At 40.9% G+C, this 23107-nt stretch overlaps 1 protein-coding gene across 6 annotated transcripts in view; it reads left to right on the top strand.

The window, feature by feature from the left end:
* Positions 1–23107, top strand: part of FOXP1 (forkhead box P1) — a 581933-nt gene that overhangs the window by 345471 nt on the left and 213355 nt on the right. For all 6 annotated transcript variants that reach the window (XM_041764652.1, XM_041764646.1, XM_041764645.1 and 3 more), the window contains one exon: positions 4780–4973. In XM_041764652.1, coding sequence (XP_041620586.1) covers positions 4791–4973 — 183 coding nt within the window. In that variant the 5' untranslated portion in view covers positions 4780–4790. The remainder of the gene's footprint in view (positions 1–4779; positions 4974–23107) is intronic.

Here is a 23107-nt window from a genome sequence, read left to right as displayed (position 1 = left end):
TGCCTTCCATTTTCCTTCTTTCCTAGCAGTGGATGAACAATGAGAAAGAGGCTCTTCTCTTTGGGATGTGGGAGGACCGTGCCATCACCATCATCATTTTCCTACAAGTGATTTCACCATTAACTTCTCTTCTCCCCCATAGAAGTAGAAATATATTTTACAAAACTATGTTTAGTTTAATTTACACATCCTTTCATGAACAGACCAAGTTCCTTAAGGGCATTTATTCTGCTTCATATAAATAATTGATCAGCCAAGTTAATTTACTTCTGCCTGACTTGGTCAACCTTAATTAACTGCCCTGGAATCAAGACTGAACTTTTTGTTAGCTTAAAATCTTTCACGAGCATGATAACAAGGGCTTTATTTTCCTTAAATTTTCAGCATCAACACTGTAACCAAGGAAATAATCATAATAATAAAGCATTGCTTTAATTTACTATAAATACATTGGCCTGGACGTTATGAATTTTCCAGAATACTTCCAGAGTATGCTCTGTTGGCAATGACAACAAATAAGCATGCTAAACTCAGTTCTTGTCCTTTTCTTCAAGTTCCTTCAGCACAAAAATCGATCTTTTGAAATCAGTAGCTCTGTCATGTTTCCAAGCGAGACAAGAAGTGGGACATTTTGGCTTCTTTAAGCTTTCTGATATCCATGTGATTACAGCCTCAGCCTTTGCAAGGTTGTGTTGAATGGATCATATGTGACTTAAACAGGCTCAGTTCATTCAGAGAAGCCATGCAAGCAGCCAGAGGAAGACTTGTGTTTGTTTCTGAAGGGCTTGTTAGTGGGCACGGGTGGTCATGTCCTCCAGGTGCTATGCCTTCATATTCGAGCACTTTGGCTGATTGTGTATCATTTCTTGTTCTCGATTTGCCATGGAGCAAAGCAGTTCGGTGGTTATAAGGAGTCCCAGAGAGAAGTGGAGGTTATACAAACTGAGTGTCTATGACAAGCTCCCTCTAAGAAAAGAGGGTACAGTGTTGTTGGATGTCAGAAAACGTGCATGCCTCTTGTATACATTGACCTGCTTTCAGATGACTCTCAAATTGTAAAACTCAATAGAAAAAGACAGAGGTGTTTGGTAAAGAATGCTGACGCTTTTTGCCTTTTTGTTGTTGTTGTTGTTGTTTTGGTCCACCTGCCACCCTGATATTGTCTTTCCTGGAATTACTTAGTTTTCTTTTTCATTCATTTACTAATTCACCACCTTTCCCAGGGCTTTGCAAATGGGAAATTCTCTGTCATTCATTGAATGGACAAGTTCATGTCTGAAATGGAAAATGATTATGGCTGTATCTATCCTTAACCTACCACTGACCGTTAGTTTTCTTAACTGTAAAATGGGGATAAACTTCACCTGTGTCTTCTCCCTGATAGACTTGTTATGAGTTTGAAAAGTACCTCAGAGAGCCTTGTAGTTTGTGAAGTGTTGTACAGACATAAAGCCTTATTAAATGGCTTGGAACATTCCATAGAAAGAACCATTGCCAGCCCAGATATTGTTAGAAATGTTCTTAGACATCGACACTCCTAATTTTTCACATGTGCTTTTCAAAAAGCTGTTTTCTCCTGATTGGTGTGGGAGATTATGGGAAATTTTAAATCTTGCAACCTACATACTACTGTTAGCACTTGACTAATTAAGGACATCCTCAGACCAAAATAATCCTTTATGCAATTTCGGTCCCAATGCCTGCACTCTCACAGACCCGATTCGCAAGCCAAGCTGCTTGGCGTGATGCCTGCAAAACTTCTACTGGAGGACTTGGCAGTCTTCTTGGAACTGCGTAGAGCAAAACCTTCTCATCAAATTGTGGATTGGAGATTGTTCTTACTCCACCCACCACCACAGTGTCAAACCAAAGAAACAGAAGCAGGGCCAGTCTCTTAGGCACCTGTTCTGAGGTCAGGCATCCCAGTGGTCACAGGGTATGAAGGCAGCAATCTTTCCAATAGTTCTGGGGACAGGATATTTGGCTAAATATGCCCCATTCTCAGGGCAGGTATAGATTTCACGTGTAAGCCATGTTTTTGTCTTTTGGGGGGGGGGGTCCACTCACTGATATGAATAGGCTTTCCAGAAAGTTTTAAAAAAAGTTTCTGTTTTTTCTTTAGGTATGCTTGTGACATACTCTAAGAATTCAGTGAGTTTCCCTGTTAACTACTCTAGGACAACCATTCTCTCCCTTAAATACCTCAATGCTGTCTTTTCCTTCATTTCTATACAAATGGGCATATTTGTGAAACAGAAACTGAAACATTGGGGGGAAAATCCCCTCAATTTCACAAATTAATTCCTTTTTTGGCAACAAACAAGTACTAGCACTGCCTGGTTCTTCTATCTTAGAGAAAGTTTTAGTTATATTTTTGAAAGATTTTCTACTCTGCAGACCGTAAGGATATAAATGGGTTTAAAGGACCTTAATTACTGGAAAGTCTGATCTAAAGAGAATGAATCAGCTGTTGCATCTGAGTTTGTTTCCCACCTGTCAACAAAAAATGCCATTCTTAATCCCCTTCAGAATTGGATTAACTTTAAAAAATAAGTCTTCTGGGTTCCTAAAGTTTATACTCAAGTTGGATCATACAGTGCACTGAAAGGAAGTAAAGAAAGATGTGAATTTTTCTGCTTTTAATTTTCCATCGGGCTTTTGTGGAAGTCGGTAAAAAGGGGACTTAAACCAACTTCTAGCAAGAGGGCAGCCGCAGCTAAACATGTCCCAAGTGTTTCCATTTCCCCATTGTCCCATTATTTCACCGGGGGTGGGGGGGCAGGGGGTGGCAGTGGGGAGGGGAAGAAATCTGTAGCACTGGTTGTGCATGACTTTCCATGGAGCAAAAATATTTGCGATACAAGATTTCAGCCCTTTTATCTGAGATGGTGGCTCACGTTAAAGTTTGAATATTCAGACATTCCTCAGCTTTGATATTCGAACCGTCAGGTCCTTCAGTGCTCATTGTTTTTCCTGTTCAAAGTCCTAGTCTATGAATTTGGAGTATGACCCTGCCATTTCATTGTTTGCTCCCCACTGCACCTCAGCTGTATGAAAACACGTGGTTAAGAACTTTGACATCAGATGGAACTTATTCAAATCCTGATTGCACCGTTAGTAGCTGTGATTTATACGAGGCCAATTAGAATGGTCCTCATGGAATCCTACTTTTCTCACCTGCATACTGGAGATACCAGTATGCAGTATACCAGTATAGACATTCAGAACTAAACTGGTATATGCACATTATGTATATATACATAAGTGACCTGCAGGAGGGCTGGGCACAGCACTGGTGATCCACAGATGGTACATTTGGTGTTATCTATCTTTGGTCATAATCAGATGCCTTTACTGAGAACTGAATTGCTCTATAGGAAAATGGTTTTGTCCCTAGAAAGTAGTTGGGCAGAACGTGAAATATTTACATGTACGTAGATGACATCCTCCATCTACTCATCATGCACTATACATACAGACATACATATATATGTGTGTGTGTGTGTGTGTATGTATGTCATTGTATATGTGTCTTATTAGATATTTCATACTTTGATGTTCAGACCTTTTCTTGGGTCGGCCTTGGCCAGATTTTTCTCCAAAATAAATATAAGATGTCCCAGACCCAGTCAGGCCTTAAACCAAACTCAAGGTTAATAATCCAGCATGAGAAACCCCTAACTTTGAATAGGATTTCTTTCTTTTTTTTTTTTAAAGATTTATTTATTTATGATAGACAGAGAGAGGGGGGGGGGTGCAGAGACACAGGAGGAGGGAGAAGCAGGCTCCATGCCGGAAGCCCGATGTGGGACTCGATCCCGGGACTCCAGGATTGCACCCTGGGCCAAAGGCAGGCACTAAACTGCTGAGCCACGCAGGGATCCCCTGAATAGGATTTCTTAGGACAGGGACGCCTGGGTGGCTCAGCAGTTGAGCGTTTGTCTTCGGCCCAGGCCATGATCCCGGAGTCCTGGGACAGAGTCCCGCATTGGGTTCCCTGCGTGGAGCCTGCTTCTCCCTTTGCCTGTGTCTCTGCCTCTCTGTGGGTGTCTCTCATGAATAAATAAAATAAAAATCTTAAAAAAAAAAAAAAAAGGATTTCTTAGGACAGGTTTAACCAGAGGCCAAAGATCAGAGTCTGAATTTATGTGGCTTCTGAAAAGTAGATATTTTTTTCCCTCTTTAAATGTGGCCTATCTTATTGGAATGGCCAGATTTGAAGATTTTCAGTACCTGAATGATTCTGAGGAGGATGAATCTTTAAATGCTCCTCGGTTTTTGACTGTAAGGGTTTTCAGCTCAAATTACCTCAGGGGCCCTCCCAGTGGTGTGTGTCATGTCTTGATAGAGTGGAGCCGGAGACTCTTTCTCTAGGAGTGTGACATCCCCACGCAGAGCCCATGCACACTAAAATTTAATGTCACACCTCATACGCTGTCCAGAACGACTTACTAGTTTTTGAGCACAACATCCAGATCCCATCACGGAAATTTAACCATAAATCCTCACTTCACCCGTAAGTATTTTCTTCCCAGGGGACAAAGCCTATTTATTCAAAGGGCTACCCCTACGGCCTGAAGCTGGACTGCCACCTCCACCCTCAGACACCAAGGGACGGGACCCCTCACCCAGGGCCAAAGCGAGTGAACGAAAAGGACAACTGCTTACGGCCTTTGGCAGCATGGAAGGCAGGGCCCGTTCTCCTCCTGCACAACAACTGTTTCAACAGCTGCTTTTTTCTCTCTCCCCCGCTCCCTCCTGAAAATCCCTGTCTCTCAGGTTTTTGAGTCATGATGCAAGAATCTGGGACTGAGACAAAAAGTAACGGTTCAGCCATCCAGAACGGGTCGAGCGGCGGCAACCACTTGCTCCCGTGCGCCAGCCTTCGCGAAGGCCGGTCCAACGGGGAGACGCCGGCCGCGGACGCGGGGGCCGCCGAGCTCGCGCACGTGCAGCAGCAGCAGCAGCAGCAGGTACTGTGCCCACGGGGTGCTGGGGGAGGCCGAGGGGGGCGCCGGACCTTCCCCCACCGCCCTGCGAGTGTCTGGGCTCACCTGGCAGGCCGGCCCGGTGGCTGGCTTCAGAGACTAGTCCTCAAGCCCTTAGGGGTGGACAGTCCTAGAAGCCCCCTCCCACAACCCCCACTTTGGGGGGCAGTTGGTAAAGATGCGACTGAGTGCGCCCCTGGGCACCCGTCCCAGGCCCCCACCGTGGCAGGCTGAAGCTGAACTCTTTGGAATAAAATGAATCTTTGGAGAAATGGCTCCCGATGCTTGAATCACAAAGTAGTGATAATACACAGGCTTGTGGAGCCTTGGGAAGAAAGACCCACAATAAGGGGTAAGGGATAAAAGGAATACGGGATGGAAGAGGGAGTAGTAGATGAATCAGGGGAACAGAAACAGGCAGGAATGGGTATATAGCACGCAAAGCAACAGCGGCACACGGGGATAAGTGTAAGAAATGACCTCCCCTACCTGCTACCTGTAAGAACTTAGGGGTGTGGGCCACTGACCAATGTGCCTGATATACATATGGCAGCTGGTGTGCAGCTAGATCCTCTTAATGTTCTAAATGAGCTCTTATTGGTGGCTCCCCCAAATGCCTATAAACTGGGACATATTCATTCTCCTTACATTCTCTGTAGGCATGTCAGTGGGTGCCTGTGAGTGACTGATCAAATGTTTCCAAATGGTAAAGGTGACCCAGAAAATGGTGTGGTGTGGCCCAAGTGTTGAGGGAAATTCAAATAAGTAAATAGGATCTGCTTGAAGACAGCACTGTTTTTCCAGCCTCTCTTAGAATCAGGAAATATGATTTATTTCTGTTAATGATAATGGTTTTTGTTCTATTTTGGTCCTTGATTTGTTTACTCGATATACATAGTTATGACACCATTGCAGAAAGGTGAAAAATGAAGGAGGGATCTTCCGGCCTTTCTGGAAGAAACAAATCACTGGGGGAGGAGGAAAGAGGAAGGCAAACCTTTTCTCAAACCATTTTCTTGGAATCCGTATCAGAGAAGTAAAGGGAATCCCTTTCTGTAGGAGGGTTATAACCTTTGACACACTCTGAGCATGTTTTATATTCTTCTTGCTAAGAAGTTTTTAAGATACAAAAAGTGGTTTACATTGCTAGTCCCTTAGAAGTTAGTGGAACCTATTGGGGTGAAGCTACAACAGAGAGAAAGCAAAAAAAAAACTAGCAGACATCTCCTCAGGTCTTACTGCATAGGGCTTCATCCAAGTGGCGTGGTGTCTCTCACTGGCCACCCTGACCCTTTTGTGCCTGCACCTTGGATGTCATGTCAGCTGGAATTTATGACATATGTTGTGTGGAAGGCTGTGCACTTAAGTGAGTTGCAAATGGCCGAATTCTAACCACTAAGGTGGTCAAGCAAAACATACTCTACGTGGTAGAAAGGTAGCCATGGATGTGCATGTATCGTTCATGTGGTGTTCCCAGATATTTATGGTTATATTGAGAACGAGCAGTTGGTATTTTGGAGTGCTGTGTTCTGTGTCCTTACCCTATAGAGGCAGAGCAACTGCTTCTTTATGGAGTGGTTGAGTTGGTGCTCTTGACCTCTATAGGGTGTGAATCCCACATACTTAGGGTGCATTATTAAATAAATGGGTGTGTTAATTAAATAAATGGGAAACTTGCTATCACTTGCTATTTTGAAGTCATAAGTCAGCCAAAATCTTCACATATATATCGTCAACACACACACCTCTATGCCAATCACAGCAGCAATGCATTGGCCTCATAGAAGTCAGTTAGGAAAGTGTATTTTAACAGCATTTTCTTAAAAAGCATCAGTAACAAAATTAGTTATCTACACCTCCCCTATTTATCTTGGCTCTGACCACTTTGGAAAATATGCAGTTATGTGTTATGGATGTCAGTACCTTCTGATTGTACTTCGAAACTCTTTTTAAATACTTTTTATAATAATTTTATTTTTATTTGCTGTTGATGTGATTTAGGAAGAGAGAGAGAAGTTGGATTTATCATTGTGGCTAAAACGCCACATATTGTGGTTGGCAGGCCTTTTCCGTCTTTTAAAATAAAACACTGACAGCTGTTTGCCCCTCTAAGTGTATGATGAGGCTCTTCACAGGTTGTTGGAGGACAAGAAAATCTGTAGATGAATTGAGGAAAAAAAAAAAAAACCCTAGAGGATTGAAAAAGTTTTGTGGGACCAGAGTGATCATAGTTTTTTTTTCCAGGCTGAAAACTGCTACAATTAAGCACTTTGGAGAAATGCGAGGGTCAACGTGATGGACTTGAGTTGTTTTCATCATTTTTATTCTACAGGTTTTTACTTGAAGTGAGAATACCAGCAGTGAGAAAATCACAGCCATGCTGAATTCATTACTGCGGTAGTCACACAAAACCACGGATAAAATTTCAATAACTGCAGGCCACAGTTGAGTAAACAGTTGCACTGAAATTTAATTCCTGTTGACTTTTCCCCCATTCCTCGCCAGGGGCACATTCTGATTCTGTAGTACAAAGACAACAGGGGTTACAGCTTTGATTAATGTAGGACAGTGGAAGAGAATTAGAACTGTAAAATATGTTAGAAGTCCATGGAACAAAAAGATGTGGCTTAAAAGGGCTTGGTATAAAAATGAGTTAATTATGCTGTGTGTAACACTGAATGTTAGAGGATTTTCCAGTTGCACCAGTGTGATCGTTGATGATATAGGGAGAATTTTTGCCTAGTGCCAGGACTTTAAATAAATGCAAGCCTTTCCATGTTTGATTCTTATTACCAAAGATAATTACAAATGATAGCAAGTGCCCTTTCAGAATGGAGAGCTTTCACAAAGATTAGCTGTGGAATGAGTGACTTCTGTGCTAGGATTGGTCTATAGGTTGGCTAAATTAGGTCTAAGAAGAATTGTTAAAAAGGAAAAAAGAGAATTACATAGGTGGCAACCTAGAAGAGTAGAGGGAGTCTGGCTTTTCCATCTTCTCTTGAAAAATCAGAAGATCTGGTAACCCTAGACCAATATTCCTACAAGGGCAACAGTTGTTAGCAGATGAATTGTTCCTGAAGTCAGGGGCCCTGCAGCTCTCCAGTCTGCCCTAGCTCCCACCCAGCAGCATCGCTCATTTGTGGCCCTCTAGGCAGGGGGGTTGGTAGTTCTGCAAGATGCCATCATCACTCAGAAACCATCACCCAGGCAGAGGTGCTGCCAGTAGCTGGAAGAGCCCGCCAACACACTCCCCAACTGTCTTCCTTCCTCAAAACGAAATGTATTATCTCTGTAATGTTTCAACTCTACTTCTATCTGGGCCATGAGACTATTATAACAATAGTTTTCTAATAATATAATTTGATAGAGTTTCTGAACATTTCTTTTAGCCACTGGGTAATTCTTTACCCGATACCATAACTGCTTTTTATTTCCTATTATGCCTGCCCCATTTCTGGGTCTGCAAAAGTTCTGTATTGGATATGCACTACTCCATTATGAAACTCAGCAACAAATACTATTACCAATTACTGAAGTTTTTTTCCTAAAGAAAGGATTTTAAAATGTCCAGAGCAATTTCATAAACTGTGTGGATTAATGCATTTTAAAAGTCTTGAATTTTAGAAAGCAGAATTTTATTTCCATATTGCTGCAAATGAGAGCTTTTTCAGATAAGCATATTACATAGAGCATAATGTTTAGAAGTTTCTCCATATACAGCATATGCTGTCAGGTCAATTAACAGAATGCATACTAGAAAATGTTTATTCAATAAAAATGAATAGCTGTTAAATAAAACAGCTATTTCTTAACAACATTCCATTTAATGATGGGGTTTTTTTTTTGGGTACCACCTGGCAGTTTTATTGTCTGCAAATCAGTATAGAGAGAGCTTTGGTTGCTGTGGTTTTGAGGTGTGGCTATTGTTTTATATGAGGAGGGCAGTTTAGAGGTAGTCTGTGAGAAAGACACCTAAGAAAAAAGGTACACTATATATGGGATTTGACTATGGATTATTTAGAGAGTGTGGGTAAGTGAGGTGTTTGTTTCATTCATAAACAGTAGTTCCTTAACATTTGGTTTAAGATGTTGGACCTTTTGGCCAAAAGAGCTACATATCCACCATCAACACATGTAGATATACATGTTTCCCGTTAATAATGTAAAAGAAAGAGAGAACACATTGAATGAATCCTAAGGAGTCAAGAGAGGTTGGAACAGGTAGCTTCGAAAACATCATGAAAGGGAAGAAGAGGGATTCGTGGGGTTGCATTTTGCCAATGAGCTATTGAAGGAGGTGAGAGATGAGTCACTGCACAGGACCGGGGGAAGCTTAGAGAGACCAGAGGAATTTGAGGGGGGCTCAAGAGGAAAATCTGGCTGTGTATGTTCACAGAAGATGTAGACAATACACTATCAGAGGGGCCTAGGAGAATCTCGAGTCTCTATCCCGGGGTCCTTTGAATGTGAGCGACCAAATGATAACGACAAGAGTGTGAACATGTTAGCACAAACCAGTACACGGAAATTAAAGATTCTTCTTTTCATTTCCAAAATGGCAGAATGAATTTCCTCATTCGGTTCATGGTACCAAAATGACTAGTGGATATCGAGTGGAAGAGGGGGGTTGTCATGCCAACATTTCCAGCTTGAAGTGACCCGTTGATACACAACGCCTGGAAGAAATTGCTGCGTGTGTTTGGATGGGCAGTAAACTCAGATGAAACAAACCATCCCCGTATGCCTCTCATCTTACTCCTGTTCCTTTGTGGGAACTGTGTCACCATTATCATGGCCATCCTTTGCCTTGTTCTGTGCTCTACAGAGGGGAACCCAAGTGGTTAGGTGTAGATTAGTACAAAGACCAGGTAGCAGTGGCTAGTTCGGCCTTACCATTCTTCTCCTTACCAAGGGTGGCTTTATTAACTTTTAGGAGTACCCTCAAGTGACCTTTTGCCTTGTAGCTACCAGGGACCATGTCTGAAAGGAAAGTCTTTTGATGCCATTGGAAGGGAAAAGATAACACCTCTGTGTCCAATATGGGAAGCTTCTGGAAGGCAGCATAGAAGAAGATCTTATTAATGTTTATTGAGTTCCCTCATTGAGGCAGGCACTGTGATAGGGGCTAGAAACTTCATTACTGGTGGGCGAAAACTCCAACCATAATTATAAAGGACCCACTCTACCAAGATATGTTCCTTTTGAACACAAGGTAGAGTTCAAATATAGAGAATACTCATGATCAAGAATATGTAGGGAGTCAGTGCCACCAAAATATTAGCAAAGACCATACAAACAAATGGAGATAAAAGTGAGACAGGAATTCAGATGATTGTGACAAATAAGGAAAAGCCACAACAGTAACAGACTCCCACTTTTTTCTCAGTGCCTTTCGTGGCTATTTCTGGAAAAGGCATACTTCACCCTGAATGCTAAAGTTAGTTCTTTACTCTGAGTTTGAGCCTCCCTCTCATCAAACTATTATTGTCGGAGATTGAGGGAACTTGTGATGAGAACCTTTTATGAAGTCCTTCCAAGTTTTGATTACTCAACAGTTGTGTGTCATCAGTTTGTTGGTTGAAAGTTAAGATGGCATGAGAAATGACAGCAAAAAAAGAGCCATGTACATAGAAACCAAGAAGCCACATTTCACCATGAGTGAAGTATACCCTCAACTTTAAGCAAAAGCATCCCTACTTTGAGTAGGTAATTTTAAACCCTGACCCGTGAGCTGGTAGTAATAGTAGTAGTAGTAGTAGAAGTAGTAGTAGTAGTAGTAGTAGTAATATTAATAATAATAAATTTTCTCTCTCTCTTTCTCTCTCTCTCTCTCTCTCCTCATTAGAAATCTCTTTTGGACTTTCAGGAAGTATGACTTTAATGGTAATTTGTTGACAGATCAGCTTCAGTGATTGCAGAGAGTTTGTTTTGCAAAACTGGCAGGCTCCTATCTGTTCTCTGAAGGCAAGGAACCTACTTTGCTGTTTTGCAACTGCTTGCGTTTATTGACAAGTGGTGCTGAGCACGCAGAATTGGTATGTTTGTGTAATGTGAACCTATAGCTTGAATGATGGCGTCGAGTGTACTTTTAGGTAGTGCATAGATTACTTGATAAAAAGGGTTACAAGGTGACTGCTTTTATGACAAAGTAGAATGGCAATATAAATGCAAGTGGTAGATGGAGCAACAAAAGGGAAGTTTATATAGGGAATTGAACTCCACATTAGAAAGTTTCTTTTCATCACTTGGTCTTTGAACTCAAATCTATTGTAATTATGAAGTGTTACTTGTAACATTCCAGAGGCCCTTTGCTAAATACTGTGTTTGATTTGGTTCAGAGAAATACAACCATGTTTTTTCTTTCTTTTTTTTCTCGCACAAGAAAATAAGGTGAAGAGAGTTTCACATACTGGCCTGGCCTCAGCTTTGTTCCAAGTGAGCTAATATATGTGCTACACTGGAAAGTATGTATTAGCTTTGTTTCTTCACCTTGGAGTTCTTGAAATTCATTTATTCATTTGTTGCATATTCCTTCCTGAAACTAATATGTGCTGTGGTGTGGTCCTGTGTGTAAGGAAATGCACATGGTAGGGTAATTTGGAGTTTGACTAGAGCCTGAAGAGCAAGGATGGGAGTGGTGGGAAGGTGGTTCAAAGGTTACCTGGGTTTAGCTTGTTGGAGGCTCAGGTTCTTAAGCCAGGGGAGGTTTCTAGGCAGAGAAGAAAGGCCATTCAGGAGGAAGAGTACTAAAGGTAAGTTAGAAGGTTGGACCTGGCCTGGCCTGGAAGGAAAGAGAACTTTGAGAGATTAATAGCAGTGCCAAGGCTCTTGCAGTTGGTCTTGAACTTAGTAATGGGGCACTAACTCTTATTTACTGAGGCCTTGCTTTTGTTAATCAGCCCCTTTCCCCAGCCCCCCTCCCCACTTGCTGTCTGCATTTCTCCTCCTGCATTTGAATACCTTGATCAACTGTATGACCCACATGGGCTGAGATGGCCTTTTTTCACTCCCCAATATTCCCCAGCACACAGCACAGCACCAGACCTAGAGAAGTTCTTTAACAGACTGTGAATGAATGAATTAGGAAAAGGCCATGGTCACAAAAGAGTGGTGAGGGGAGATTCGGAAAATCAGCAGGGCCTTTTGAAGTAGGAGATATGAAAACATCAAGGAGGGGGAGTTATATAGGATGATGAATCAGCATTTCCCATCTGAGTGACTGGCAAAATGGCGACACCATGGAACAGAAGGGAAGGGCATCAGGAGAACTCAGGATCCTTCCTTACCTATCACGGGTCAGTTATTATGCTGTGATAAAGCACGTACATAACTTGTAAAAAAGGAGCAGACTTATGCTAGAAAAGTCCTTTTTCTTTTTTTTTTAAAGGCTGTTTAAAAAACGACATCCTCTTACATCACAAAAACTCAACTCTCTTGATTGTATATATTTATTCAGATTAAAATTATCAAGTATTTTCCCTTTAGCCTTTGCCAGTTACTAATGAGTATATCTTCCAAAAGTCACATGGGAAATGCTGATAAACTGCCTTGTGTTCCTATTGATCACGGAATGGACTTAATCTCTTTTAGAGAACAAAACTACTAAGTTAGATCTTTGATAAAGTCTGTTTCATATTGACACAAGCTTCTTAGAATGAATTTGTTTTTTAGGGTGAAAGGGGGTACGTGTTGTGTTTCTTTTGTTGGAAAAATACAATGTGTAATTATTAAACAGTGGTGCTATTGGCATACTCATTGACGAGGTATAGATTAAACTGCTTAGGGATGTCAAGGCCTTGTTTGTGTGCTTAGGTTGAGCCCTGCACAAAGGAGGATGGAAGGAAGGCAGCTCTGTTCTCTTTAATCCTCCAGAGGACCTTTTCCAGTGTCTTCTGCATGAGAGGGGTAGGATTTTTTTTAATTAGTCACCCCAACATTCTCCTTGGATTAACTCTTTCCTTCCTATTTTTAGACTGCTCCTTTTAGACTATACTCCAAATAAAATTACCTTCCTGACGCAGATTCATCTTCAACAAAGTTTCCAAAAGTAGACCATTTGTTACACAATTTGTCATCCACACAGCCACAAGGAATTGTCAGTATCCCAGTCACTTGTCAATAGAGGCAGAGTGTCAGCTGATCCGAAATCCGTGTTTTTTATCACTGTACCTTCTCTCATCCTGAACTCCCCTGTCTCCACATTGAAGGGAAGGTGACATGATGTCTTCTTAGTCATTCAAATCCAATAACTTTTAATCTGAAGGTTAAGTAGTGAGATATAAACTAAGAGATGATAATATCAATTTTATGTTCACTGAAGGGCACAATATACCTCTTTCTAGTAGAGGGAAAATTGTGCGTAAAATGTCTTTTGCTTTTCAACAGCAGAGCCATGTGTCTCAGAGCCAAAGGAAGAAAGAGTTTTGGAAAAATTTAATAAAATAAAATGTAACATCCTAAGACAGGGCAAAAGTGGCCTTTCATTATTATAATTATTAAGTATTAATTTTTTAAGGTTGCATAGTAAGACAGTTCCATTTTTATAGCCTCTTGTATTGACTCTTGTTATCCTCCCTATAAACTCAACAACCTTTTACAAGGTTAAAGACTGGGAGAGAATGACATAATGCTCATTCTTTCCTATTTTTGATCCTAATGTATATGATAAATAATACTGTGTAATATTGCTTACCTTGCCTCATTTTTTTCGTCCTACTCATGATATTTCCATTTCAACTCAATAGGCATTCAACATCCAAAAGTAGTAAGTGAAAATGTCTTTACATGCATTTTTATTATGATACTCTCTGATTGTCTCATTGGTTATACACTTGTCTTACCAACTCAAAGTTTGTGATGTGTATACCGTGTGCATTTATGTAAGGATGTCATTAATGTGTTTACAGAGCGAAAAGCATCATGCAGAAGCTGAGTATGTGATATTCACAATTAAATTGTCACAATTGTTTTCCAGAAATATTTTAGACTTGTCTCAGCCATTTGTTTGGTACCTTGACGGAGTGGGTTCTAGGTACAAAGCACTGTGTTAAATCTACAGACTATACTAGGGATTGGTGAACTAAGCCAGAGGGTCTATCTGGCTAAATCTGGCCTGCCACCTATTTTTTTTTTTAAGATTTTATTTATTTATTCATGAGAAACAGAGAGAGATGCAGAGACACAGGCAGAGGGAGAAGCAGGCTCCATGCAGGGAGCCCAACGTGGGACTCGATCCTGGGTCTCCAGGATCATGCCCTGGACTGAAGGCGGCATTAAACCACTGAGCCACCCAGGCTGCCCAGCCACCTATTTTTTTTTAAAGAAAGGTTTTATTGACACTTATTGAGCACTGTGGTATTTTGTCCCTTTGCAATGTGTTATCTTACTTCATTCTCATAATGACCTGACGAGGTGGATATAATCATTTAAGGAACTCACGTAAAAAGAAAGAGCCAGAAAGAGTTAAAAGCAGGGGTTGGGGGAAGACTTGGCAGCATCTGAGTTCCTCGATCCACTTGTTCTTGCTGTTTGGTTGCTTACCTTTTTTGTGATGTGTGTGTTCAATCTTTCCTTGAATTCTGTGAGTCAATAGATTGCTTTCTTGAACTGGGTGGGGGGGGAAGGTTTTATTGAAACACCACCATTCCCCTTATTTGCTGTTGTTTGTGCCTGCTTTTCTCCTACTACAACAGAGGTTAGAATGTATAGCTCACAAAACCTAAAATACTTCTCACCTGGTCCTTTACAGACAAATTTTGTTGACCCCTGAATTAGTAAACAGCAGATGTAGCAAGATTTGCCTTCTAGAATTTTGTACTCTTGTTTTATACAAAATGACAAAACTGTGGGATCATTCATCATTTTTTCCCTAAATTATCCCTCAAGAAATATATATTTATCATCGATTAAGACTTTGACTTGCATTCTCTGGAGTGGTAAAATCACTGTTGGTTTTTGTCATAACCTGCAGGATTTCTTTCTAATCAGTTAACTGAATGCATTTTATAAATTAAATGTTTTGGTGGTTAGAGAAATAATCAGCCAGCCCACTAAGGAAATGGAGGTTGGACACTGAGTAACTTGAAGAGCGGAAGTTCTTCCCCATGGTTCTTTTACCAAAGAAAATTAACATAAAAACGAGCATATCTTATGTTCACAGCCCCATGGTTGGCTAGAAGATAGGAAGAAATGCCCTTACACTCTTCCTGAATTCATAAAGCTTATAATCTCATTGTAGTGAACAAAACATAAACATGTGCATTAAATATCAATAAAAATCTCAAAGCAAAATGAAGACAAGCTGTAGAAGAGATGTGTATGACTAATTAACAGATAAATGATTTAAGCAATAAATCTACAGTAACCCAGAGAGGAAGAGTTTATTTGAGTCTATGTTGGTGGGATATTTCAAGGCCTTGGTATAATTTAGGAAATAATAACTCAGCACACGCACACCAGCTGATTTAATTTAACCCTTTCAATCAGGAGATAGTGGATGAAAGATGTATACTGAGCAGGATGGGTTTGTTTTATGATCTAAGTGCCCAAGAAGTGTATCTTAGCCACTTTGCCATTTTTAAATTTTAGGATAAGCAGGGGGGATTTCCACTGTGGAACAACAGGAGGTATATGGTAAGTAGAAGTCTTTTTATGCCGGGCACCAGCATCTGAGTTTATTGGTCTCCAGGAAGTGGTGTGGGGCCTATCTGTTTACACAGACCATTGCCTGAGTTGAGTGCACGATCTCCAGAGATTAGATGGGGACTGACAAGCCTGGTCATTTGGTCGGTGGTGTCCATATTTTACATACCTTTATATTGAGTTTTAGCTAATTCACCCCTATTTGTCATAGAGCTAGAATAACTGAAATCCTAATACCTGATTTGAAAATAATTGTCAAATTTGAAGGTATTTATTTTTTTCAATCCAGCTATTTATGAACTGTTTCCTGGAAGTGCATGCCCTTTTATTTTCTCCCTTCTGCCTTTCTTCGTTTTCTTGCAAGTTTCTTTGAAACTTGTTACCAGATAACTTATCATGACATCTCACAATTAGTGAAAATCTCTTTAGTCATCCTGGTGGGAAGGTATCTCTGGCACAGGCCAGGTCTTTAACTCCATCATGTGTACATTTTGTAGGTTTATGGTTCCTCTTCTGTGAATCTGGTGACACCCCAGCATCCTTTGCCCTGAGAAGTGTGTGTTTATGTGTATGTTTGTGTCATTTTGCAGTGAGTTTCATGTGCATCATCCCCAACCCCCTACCCCCCAATTAAAACACTATACAGTCCATACTGCATGTTAATTAGATTTGCATGCTGGTTCAATGTTTTGACAAATGTTCCTAGATTTTTCTGTGTTTAATTAATGTTAAGTATATTAGTAACCTATCTTTAATTTGGAAAAGGTTTCCTCTTCTGGCTCTAAAAGCTTACCAATGTGTCCCTGGAATTAGTTCTTGGATATCTTAAATGTAGCACTATAAATGCCAGCTCCAAAGAAAACTCTAGAAAGTAAGGTCATATAATGCACTCTGCACGGGTTCGAAGAGCCTTTTTATATTTATTCAAACACAATCACCAGCTCTATACACTCTTGAACTCTTCTAAATAAAGAACCCTATGCTACTTGGAAGATCTTTGACTAAATCAGCAAAGGTTACAATAAATGATGCCTATAACAATGGCACTGCCTTTCGAGGCTGATGGGAGTGTAAGTTTGTGCAGCCCCTTCTAGGGACAGTGTGGCATTGGGTGTCAAGAGGCTTAAGACTGTTATACCCTTTGATTCAGGGGTACACTTTTACTTAGAGGTTATGGCATTCAGCAGTGGTTCTCAGACTTACTATACGTATTGGAATCATCTGGAGGGCATTGTAAACCATACTGCTAAAGCTACCCCCAGAGTACTTTACTCTGTAGATCTGGGGTAAAGTGCAAGGATTTACATTTCTGATGCTTTTAACTCATTCTCTGCTGCTGGTTGGAGGATCACACTTTGATAACCACTCAAAAAGGCAGAGCACCTAAAAGCATAGTTAATGGAGCCAGCCAGTATCCTTGTCTTGTGGATGTCATCGAGTGCTGTGCCAACAATCATATACAGACACACTTAGTTGCTTACCCAATGCATACTGTGTCCCCTAGAGATTTATCTCACTGCCGCAGGGCATAGAAAATGCAGGAGAAACATTTCATTTGAGACATTATGGGATCCTACTGACAAGGGTTCAAAACCCACCTGTGGTACTTACTGAGTGAATGAAGCTAGGTGAGTTTTGCTAGTCTCTTTGAGCTTTAACTTTTTTGGTCTGTAGAATGGGGCAATAGTGATAACTCCTAGAACAGAATTAGGTGATGAATACATTGAATAGTAGGCCTTAGCACACTAGTGAAACCTTTAATAATAGAATAGTGCTCTCCACACTATTACTTTGTTTGCTCAGCATCTTTTGAAGACAGGGAAAAGGCGGGGCTGAAATCTTGGGACCCAAAGGCAGAGGCCAAGAGGCAGAGGCCAAGGAACTTGTTTCTCAGGGTTGTTCCAAATAGCATACTCCACCCAATTTATATTCAAATGTGGTCACCTTAGAGCAGTGTAGAAATTCATGTTAGAGGCCGCCAAGGAGAACGCTTATCCATGAATTCCGGAATCCTTGTGTCTTCCCTCATTGAGATAATTAATTGAAATAAGGGCACAGTCCTGTTTGACAATCACACTCTTCATTTAGAAGCTGACCTCTATAGGAAGACTGCAGAGAATCAGTTCTTGTAGGCAATTAGTGCCCCAATTTACCATTTTAGAAAAGAAAACATATATCTTAATAAATACAGAATTTCTCCTCTATACCTACTAGCAACATTACTGAAGGGGCCCCACCACAAATGTTTTAAATTTAGAGGCAGAGCTAAGGACACAGTTTGCCTCCAGAATCTGAATTGAATCAGGGTTTTATTTCAGATAAAATCTTTGGGGCTCATAACTTAAAAAACACAACTTTTACTGGCATTACGCAATTTGCCACGGGTCATTTAGCGAAATGTTTGTATATGTAAGCCCAGGTTCTTTTAAGAAAAAGGAGTGGTGGAGGGCGGGGATTGGATTTTGCTAAAATCCAGGTGGCGTTTCAGTTTATATTTAATTTTAATTGGAAATCAAATACAGGCAAGGGAGAAAAAAACCTACCATGTTTTCTTTACTAAGAGTATCCATTGGGGAGGGGAAGGACACTGCCAGCCAAATTTTAAGAAGCAGCTTTTTTATTGGCATGTCTGTTTTTTTTTTTTTTTCTGGCTAAATTCTTGTGCCTGCATTTTCTTTTTTAACATCGAAGATTTTACACATGGCAGTGATTTTTATGTGTCAGTGTTCCTTACTGCCCTCCTTCTGTAATTTCTTCGGGATTAGTACCTAGAACCAGGATAGCAAATAATTACCTACTACATCTAACCAGTAACTTCCCTGGCTGTTGTCTGGTGAGCCCCCTTTGTAGGTTCCAATCTGAGATAATTATTTGATTCCTGTGGCCCATCCTATTTCTGGAACACTGGGGAAGTTTCTAAAGGATTAAGAGCGGGGTGGGGGGTTAAGGGGGAAGCAGATAAAAGTTGACAGAATTTTAGGAGGTCCTCTCATTTGTCTATAGGTGCATTTTGTGAAACTCCCATAAACTATTGGCAGAGTGACTATGGCACAATTAGGGAATGGCTGCTGAATGTGCTGGAAGAGGTGCCGAGACAGTCACTTAACTGTGCCAGTGCCTACAAAATATCCCATGTGCCAGAGCCGAGAGTGAAATCCTCAGTGTTGGCTCTGTGTAAGGCTTGGGTGTAATTCAGATGTTTTCAATTGAAGATGGAATACCAAATAATTTCGAATTTTCTACTGCACAATTAATTACACGTTCATTGTAGAAAAATTAGAAGATGCAGCTAGGAAAGCAGAAAAAGAAGAAACTTAAACTGCCTGCACCCTCCTTTGACAGAGGTACCAACTATGGACATTTTTGTAACTGAGTTGCCTTTTGCATTTCTTTTTTCTTTTTTTTAAGTCATCCCCTCACATTTTTACATATCCTTGTTCCTGTTCCCACCATGGAACTTTACAGTTAAAAGAAATAGCTAGCAGTAATGTTATCAGTGGGAATTGTTAGGGCTATGTTTCATATGTGATGGTTCACTTTTTCATCTTAATTTTATATTTAGTGTTTATAGCTTTAGGGGAAAATTCATGTTCTTAGTTTCACATTTCAGAGTTTATGGTCTAATTAATGCTATTTTCCTAACTTTCCCCCCTTTACCTTCTCTCAGATTTGCCAGCTAATTCAGGATTTGAGCACATTTCTTAAAAATTATTTTCAAGAGGAAACTTTCAGCATGGTATGATGATTTATTTTCAATAATTAAGTACACGTCTTATCAGAAATCTTAAACATCCCTACTGTCACATGTTTTTTATAGGTTTGAAATTCTAGTTGCACCTTGAACAATGTGGGGGTTAGGGCACCCACCCCTTGCACGTAGTTGCCAATCTACATATTGCTTTTGACTCCCCACAAAACTGCTTTCTAGCCTGTTGTTGACCAGAGCTTTACTGATAACATAAATAGTGGATTAACACATATTTTACATGTTCTATGTATTGTATGCTGAATTCTCACAGTAAAGTCAGCTAGAGAAAAGAAAACATCATTAAGAACATCACAGGGAAGAAAAAAATACATATACCAGACTTTACTGTATCAGATTGAAAAAAATCCAGTGGAAGGTGGACCAGTGCAGTTCAAACCTGTGTTGTTCATATGTCAAGTGTACTCCTATCAGTAATAGTAATGGTATGAGAAGTAGTAGTCATATCAATAGTAGAATTTATTGAAAGCTCCTTTCTTCCATCTTTGGGCTTTCTTTGTACCTTTATTAGTACCGTTTATTCTCCCAAGCACACTGAGCAAAGTATTCTTATGATCCCTCCTCATCACAGGAAGAAATTTCCTTAGCTGCCCAGGTCCACACAGCTTATTGTTGGACAAGCCTGGCTTCTAAGCACCATCTGCCCGGTCCCACAACCTGAGCTCCTCATCCCAGCAGGCCAGCCCCTCTCTCCCTGTATTTACCATGCTGGGGATTGAGTCGTGCTACAAGCATTGCTCCCACTTCCCTTGGGCTCCTGCCCCATTGTGGACGCCCTAAAATGTTGTCTCATTTCAACCCGTCTTTTCTTGCTGAGTCCAGTAAGAAAATGCCGAATATTCCTTTGGTTAGAGCTTTTCCATTTTCACCTTCTCCTGTTTTCACAGCAAGCCCACCCTTTTAGCCCGTGCGCCCACTCTTCTTACTCCCAAGCAACTGCCTAGATGCTTGGATTAGTTTCTTTTTGCTTCCGGAAGAGGGTCCTGGTGCACACCTGTTGCCATGGATCCTTCTTGTGAACACCCAAGCCTGGCACATCCAGGCAGCAATGATCATCATTCTTTCTGTTTCTGAAACACTTTGATTGGGAAGCCTTTGGGTCATTCCAGAAAGGACAGGCGGTCAGTGCAGCTGGTGGTCGATCTGGTTTATGGGGCGCTGCGAACTATACAGCCAGCGTGGAAGGTTCCAGCAGAGCTGAACCCTGCCTCCAGTGAGGCTCGCTTCTCAGATTGCCATCTCCTTCGTGAGTCAGGGACATGGAAGTGTTGGCTTTTAAGAAATGGGAAATCTGGGTTTATTAATAAGTCTGCACGTAGCCAGCTGCGAGCTGTGATGGTTGCAGTAGATGTTTTATGACAACTTAAAAGCAGCCATTTTGGGTCAGACACGTTTTCTCTTTATGGCTCTTGTGTTTGGGTACATGCAACTGGGAAGACCTAAGACTTGCAAACTTTCTCCAGGTGCCCCAAACAGCTGTCACAGACTGACAGGCTGGGGAAATACCTTCTGTGTTTTCTTAGTATTACATGACAGGCTCGACCCTTTTTCCAACCTACAAAAATGTATTTGGATAAAATATTTCTGGTACCTTGAGTTTCTTGAGGAAATTATTCACTCAGCTTCACTGATTAATGAGTTAGTCCTTTTGAAGTCACCACAGTTGTTTTCGTTATTTTAATATCTAAAAGAAGGGATTATTTTGCTTTAAGAGTGATTAGCTCTGTTGACAAAATGTCCTCTGCTCCCTGAGTGGTGTTTTGTGTTAATGTTTCCGTGGCTCACCTGCTTTGCTCACATCCAACACTGCTCCAGTCAACAAAGAACAATTGCTTAGCACAATAAATAAAAGATAGTACTCACGAAGGATGTGCGATAGGACTTATGGTAGGAGTTTTAAAGATTCATAACCTACAAGTCAAACTATGTACATTTCCCCAGCGGCAAAGCATATGTTTGTTTCCAGTTTGGGAAATTGTCGTAACTTGCATGGCTTATTTTGTGAAGATGGCCCATACTGCCCAGGCCTTGCCTTAACAAATATTATTAAATCAGCTAACTTGCTCGTCGGTCACTGTCCTGGATCGATAACAAAAGCCCAGATAGCAGGCCGCGGTGAATCTTTCTTAGTCTGTCTTTATCTCTCTCTCACCTTTAAAAACAAACTGACAGGTCTGCATTTGGCAAGAATGGAGGAGTAGGCTGAAGCAGTTTTATTGAAAGAAAAGTCGTAATTTGAAAATCTCCCACTTTTGGGTTGCTGTTTGAGAGCGAAGGGACCTCAGTTCTCTCTCTCTCTCTTTCTCTCTCTCTCTCTTTTTTAAAGATTTTATTTATTTATTTGTTTATTTATTTATTTATTTATTTATTTGAGAGAGAGAAAGAGCATGAGGAGGGAGGAGAGGGAGAAGCAGGGTCCCACTGAGCAGGGAGCCCGATACAGGACTCGATCCCAGGACCCCAGGATCATGACCCAAGCTGAAGGCAGGTGCTCAACCAACTGAGCCACCCAGGGGCCTGGGACTTCAGTTCTGCAAAGGTGTTACCATGGCCACATCTGTGTCGTCACCTCAAAAAAGAAACACATGGTCTAGAGAAGAAAATCGGGCTTTATCACTTGCCAGTACAAGGAGCAGGAGCGTATGCCCATCTGGGGGTAGCTCGGATGTTCGCAACTCAAACTACTTTGCAGGTGCAGAGTATGTCCCATTTCTGCACCGTCTCTTGGTAGACTCTCACCTCCTCTCCAAAAGGATTCATAGAACCGTGATCTCTCTATGAATTCATTATGGTGTGTAAGTCGAGCATTCCTTCTCCTGCTAGCCATAGGTGCTAAACTCTTTCAGCATCTATATACCTCCTGTAGGAATGATAGAAGTGATTTCATCTTGTCCCTCTAACACGTGTGTATCTGTTCTCTTTTGATCGTACCTACTTTCTCTCCCATGTCCTCCATTCTCCTTCGCCATCCACTACCTACTCCAAATATATGATGTGTGTATTCGCTTTTCTTTTTCTTTCTCTGTATAGTCATAGAATTTTTAAAATTCCTTAGATGAATCCAGCCTCACATTTTATGGATGAAGAAACTAAGCTCAGACAAAATAAAGGCTTTGTCCTTTGATTCGCTTTTGCATGGACGCCCCTGATGTGTTTAGAAACAATCTTGTGTAGTATGATGTGGGCCCTTCCATGAACTGTCAGGATGGATGAAATCAGAAACTTCATTCCTGTGGTAACCAACACTATCTGGAACCCTGTTCAATATGTAGAGTATAACCAGCTGACTGTGTGTACATGTACATCCATTTTCAAATTTTGTTATTGATTATTGGGAAGTGGTTATTTTTCTTCAGTCTTTTCTCCTTAGAGCAGGGATCAGCCAACTTTACATTTAGATTTACTTTAAATAATAAATACTTTTTTGGTTCTGGAGGCTATTTTGTTTCTCTCACAAATACTCTGCATGAAAGTAGCCATAGATAATACATAAATGGACATGGCAGTGTTCCAATAAAACTTTATTTACAGAAACAGGTAGAGGGCTGGATTTGGTCCACTGGCAGTAGTTTGCTGTCCTAGAGAGGATGCATAGATGGTGGCTCAGGGAAATTGTTCTGTGTAGCAGGTGGTAAAGTTCCTCTGCTAGTCATACCATGCCTTAAGATTGATGACTCTTTATTTTTTCACTTCCTTCTTAAAAAACGATTTC

This window comes from Vulpes lagopus, chromosome 7, assembly GCF_018345385.1.
Source record: "Vulpes lagopus strain Blue_001 chromosome 7, ASM1834538v1, whole genome shotgun sequence".
NCBI lineage: Eukaryota > Metazoa > Chordata > Mammalia > Carnivora > Canidae > Vulpes > Vulpes lagopus.
The sequence above is the reverse complement of the archived record's forward strand: the minus strand, read 5'-3'. Positions and strand labels throughout refer to the sequence as shown.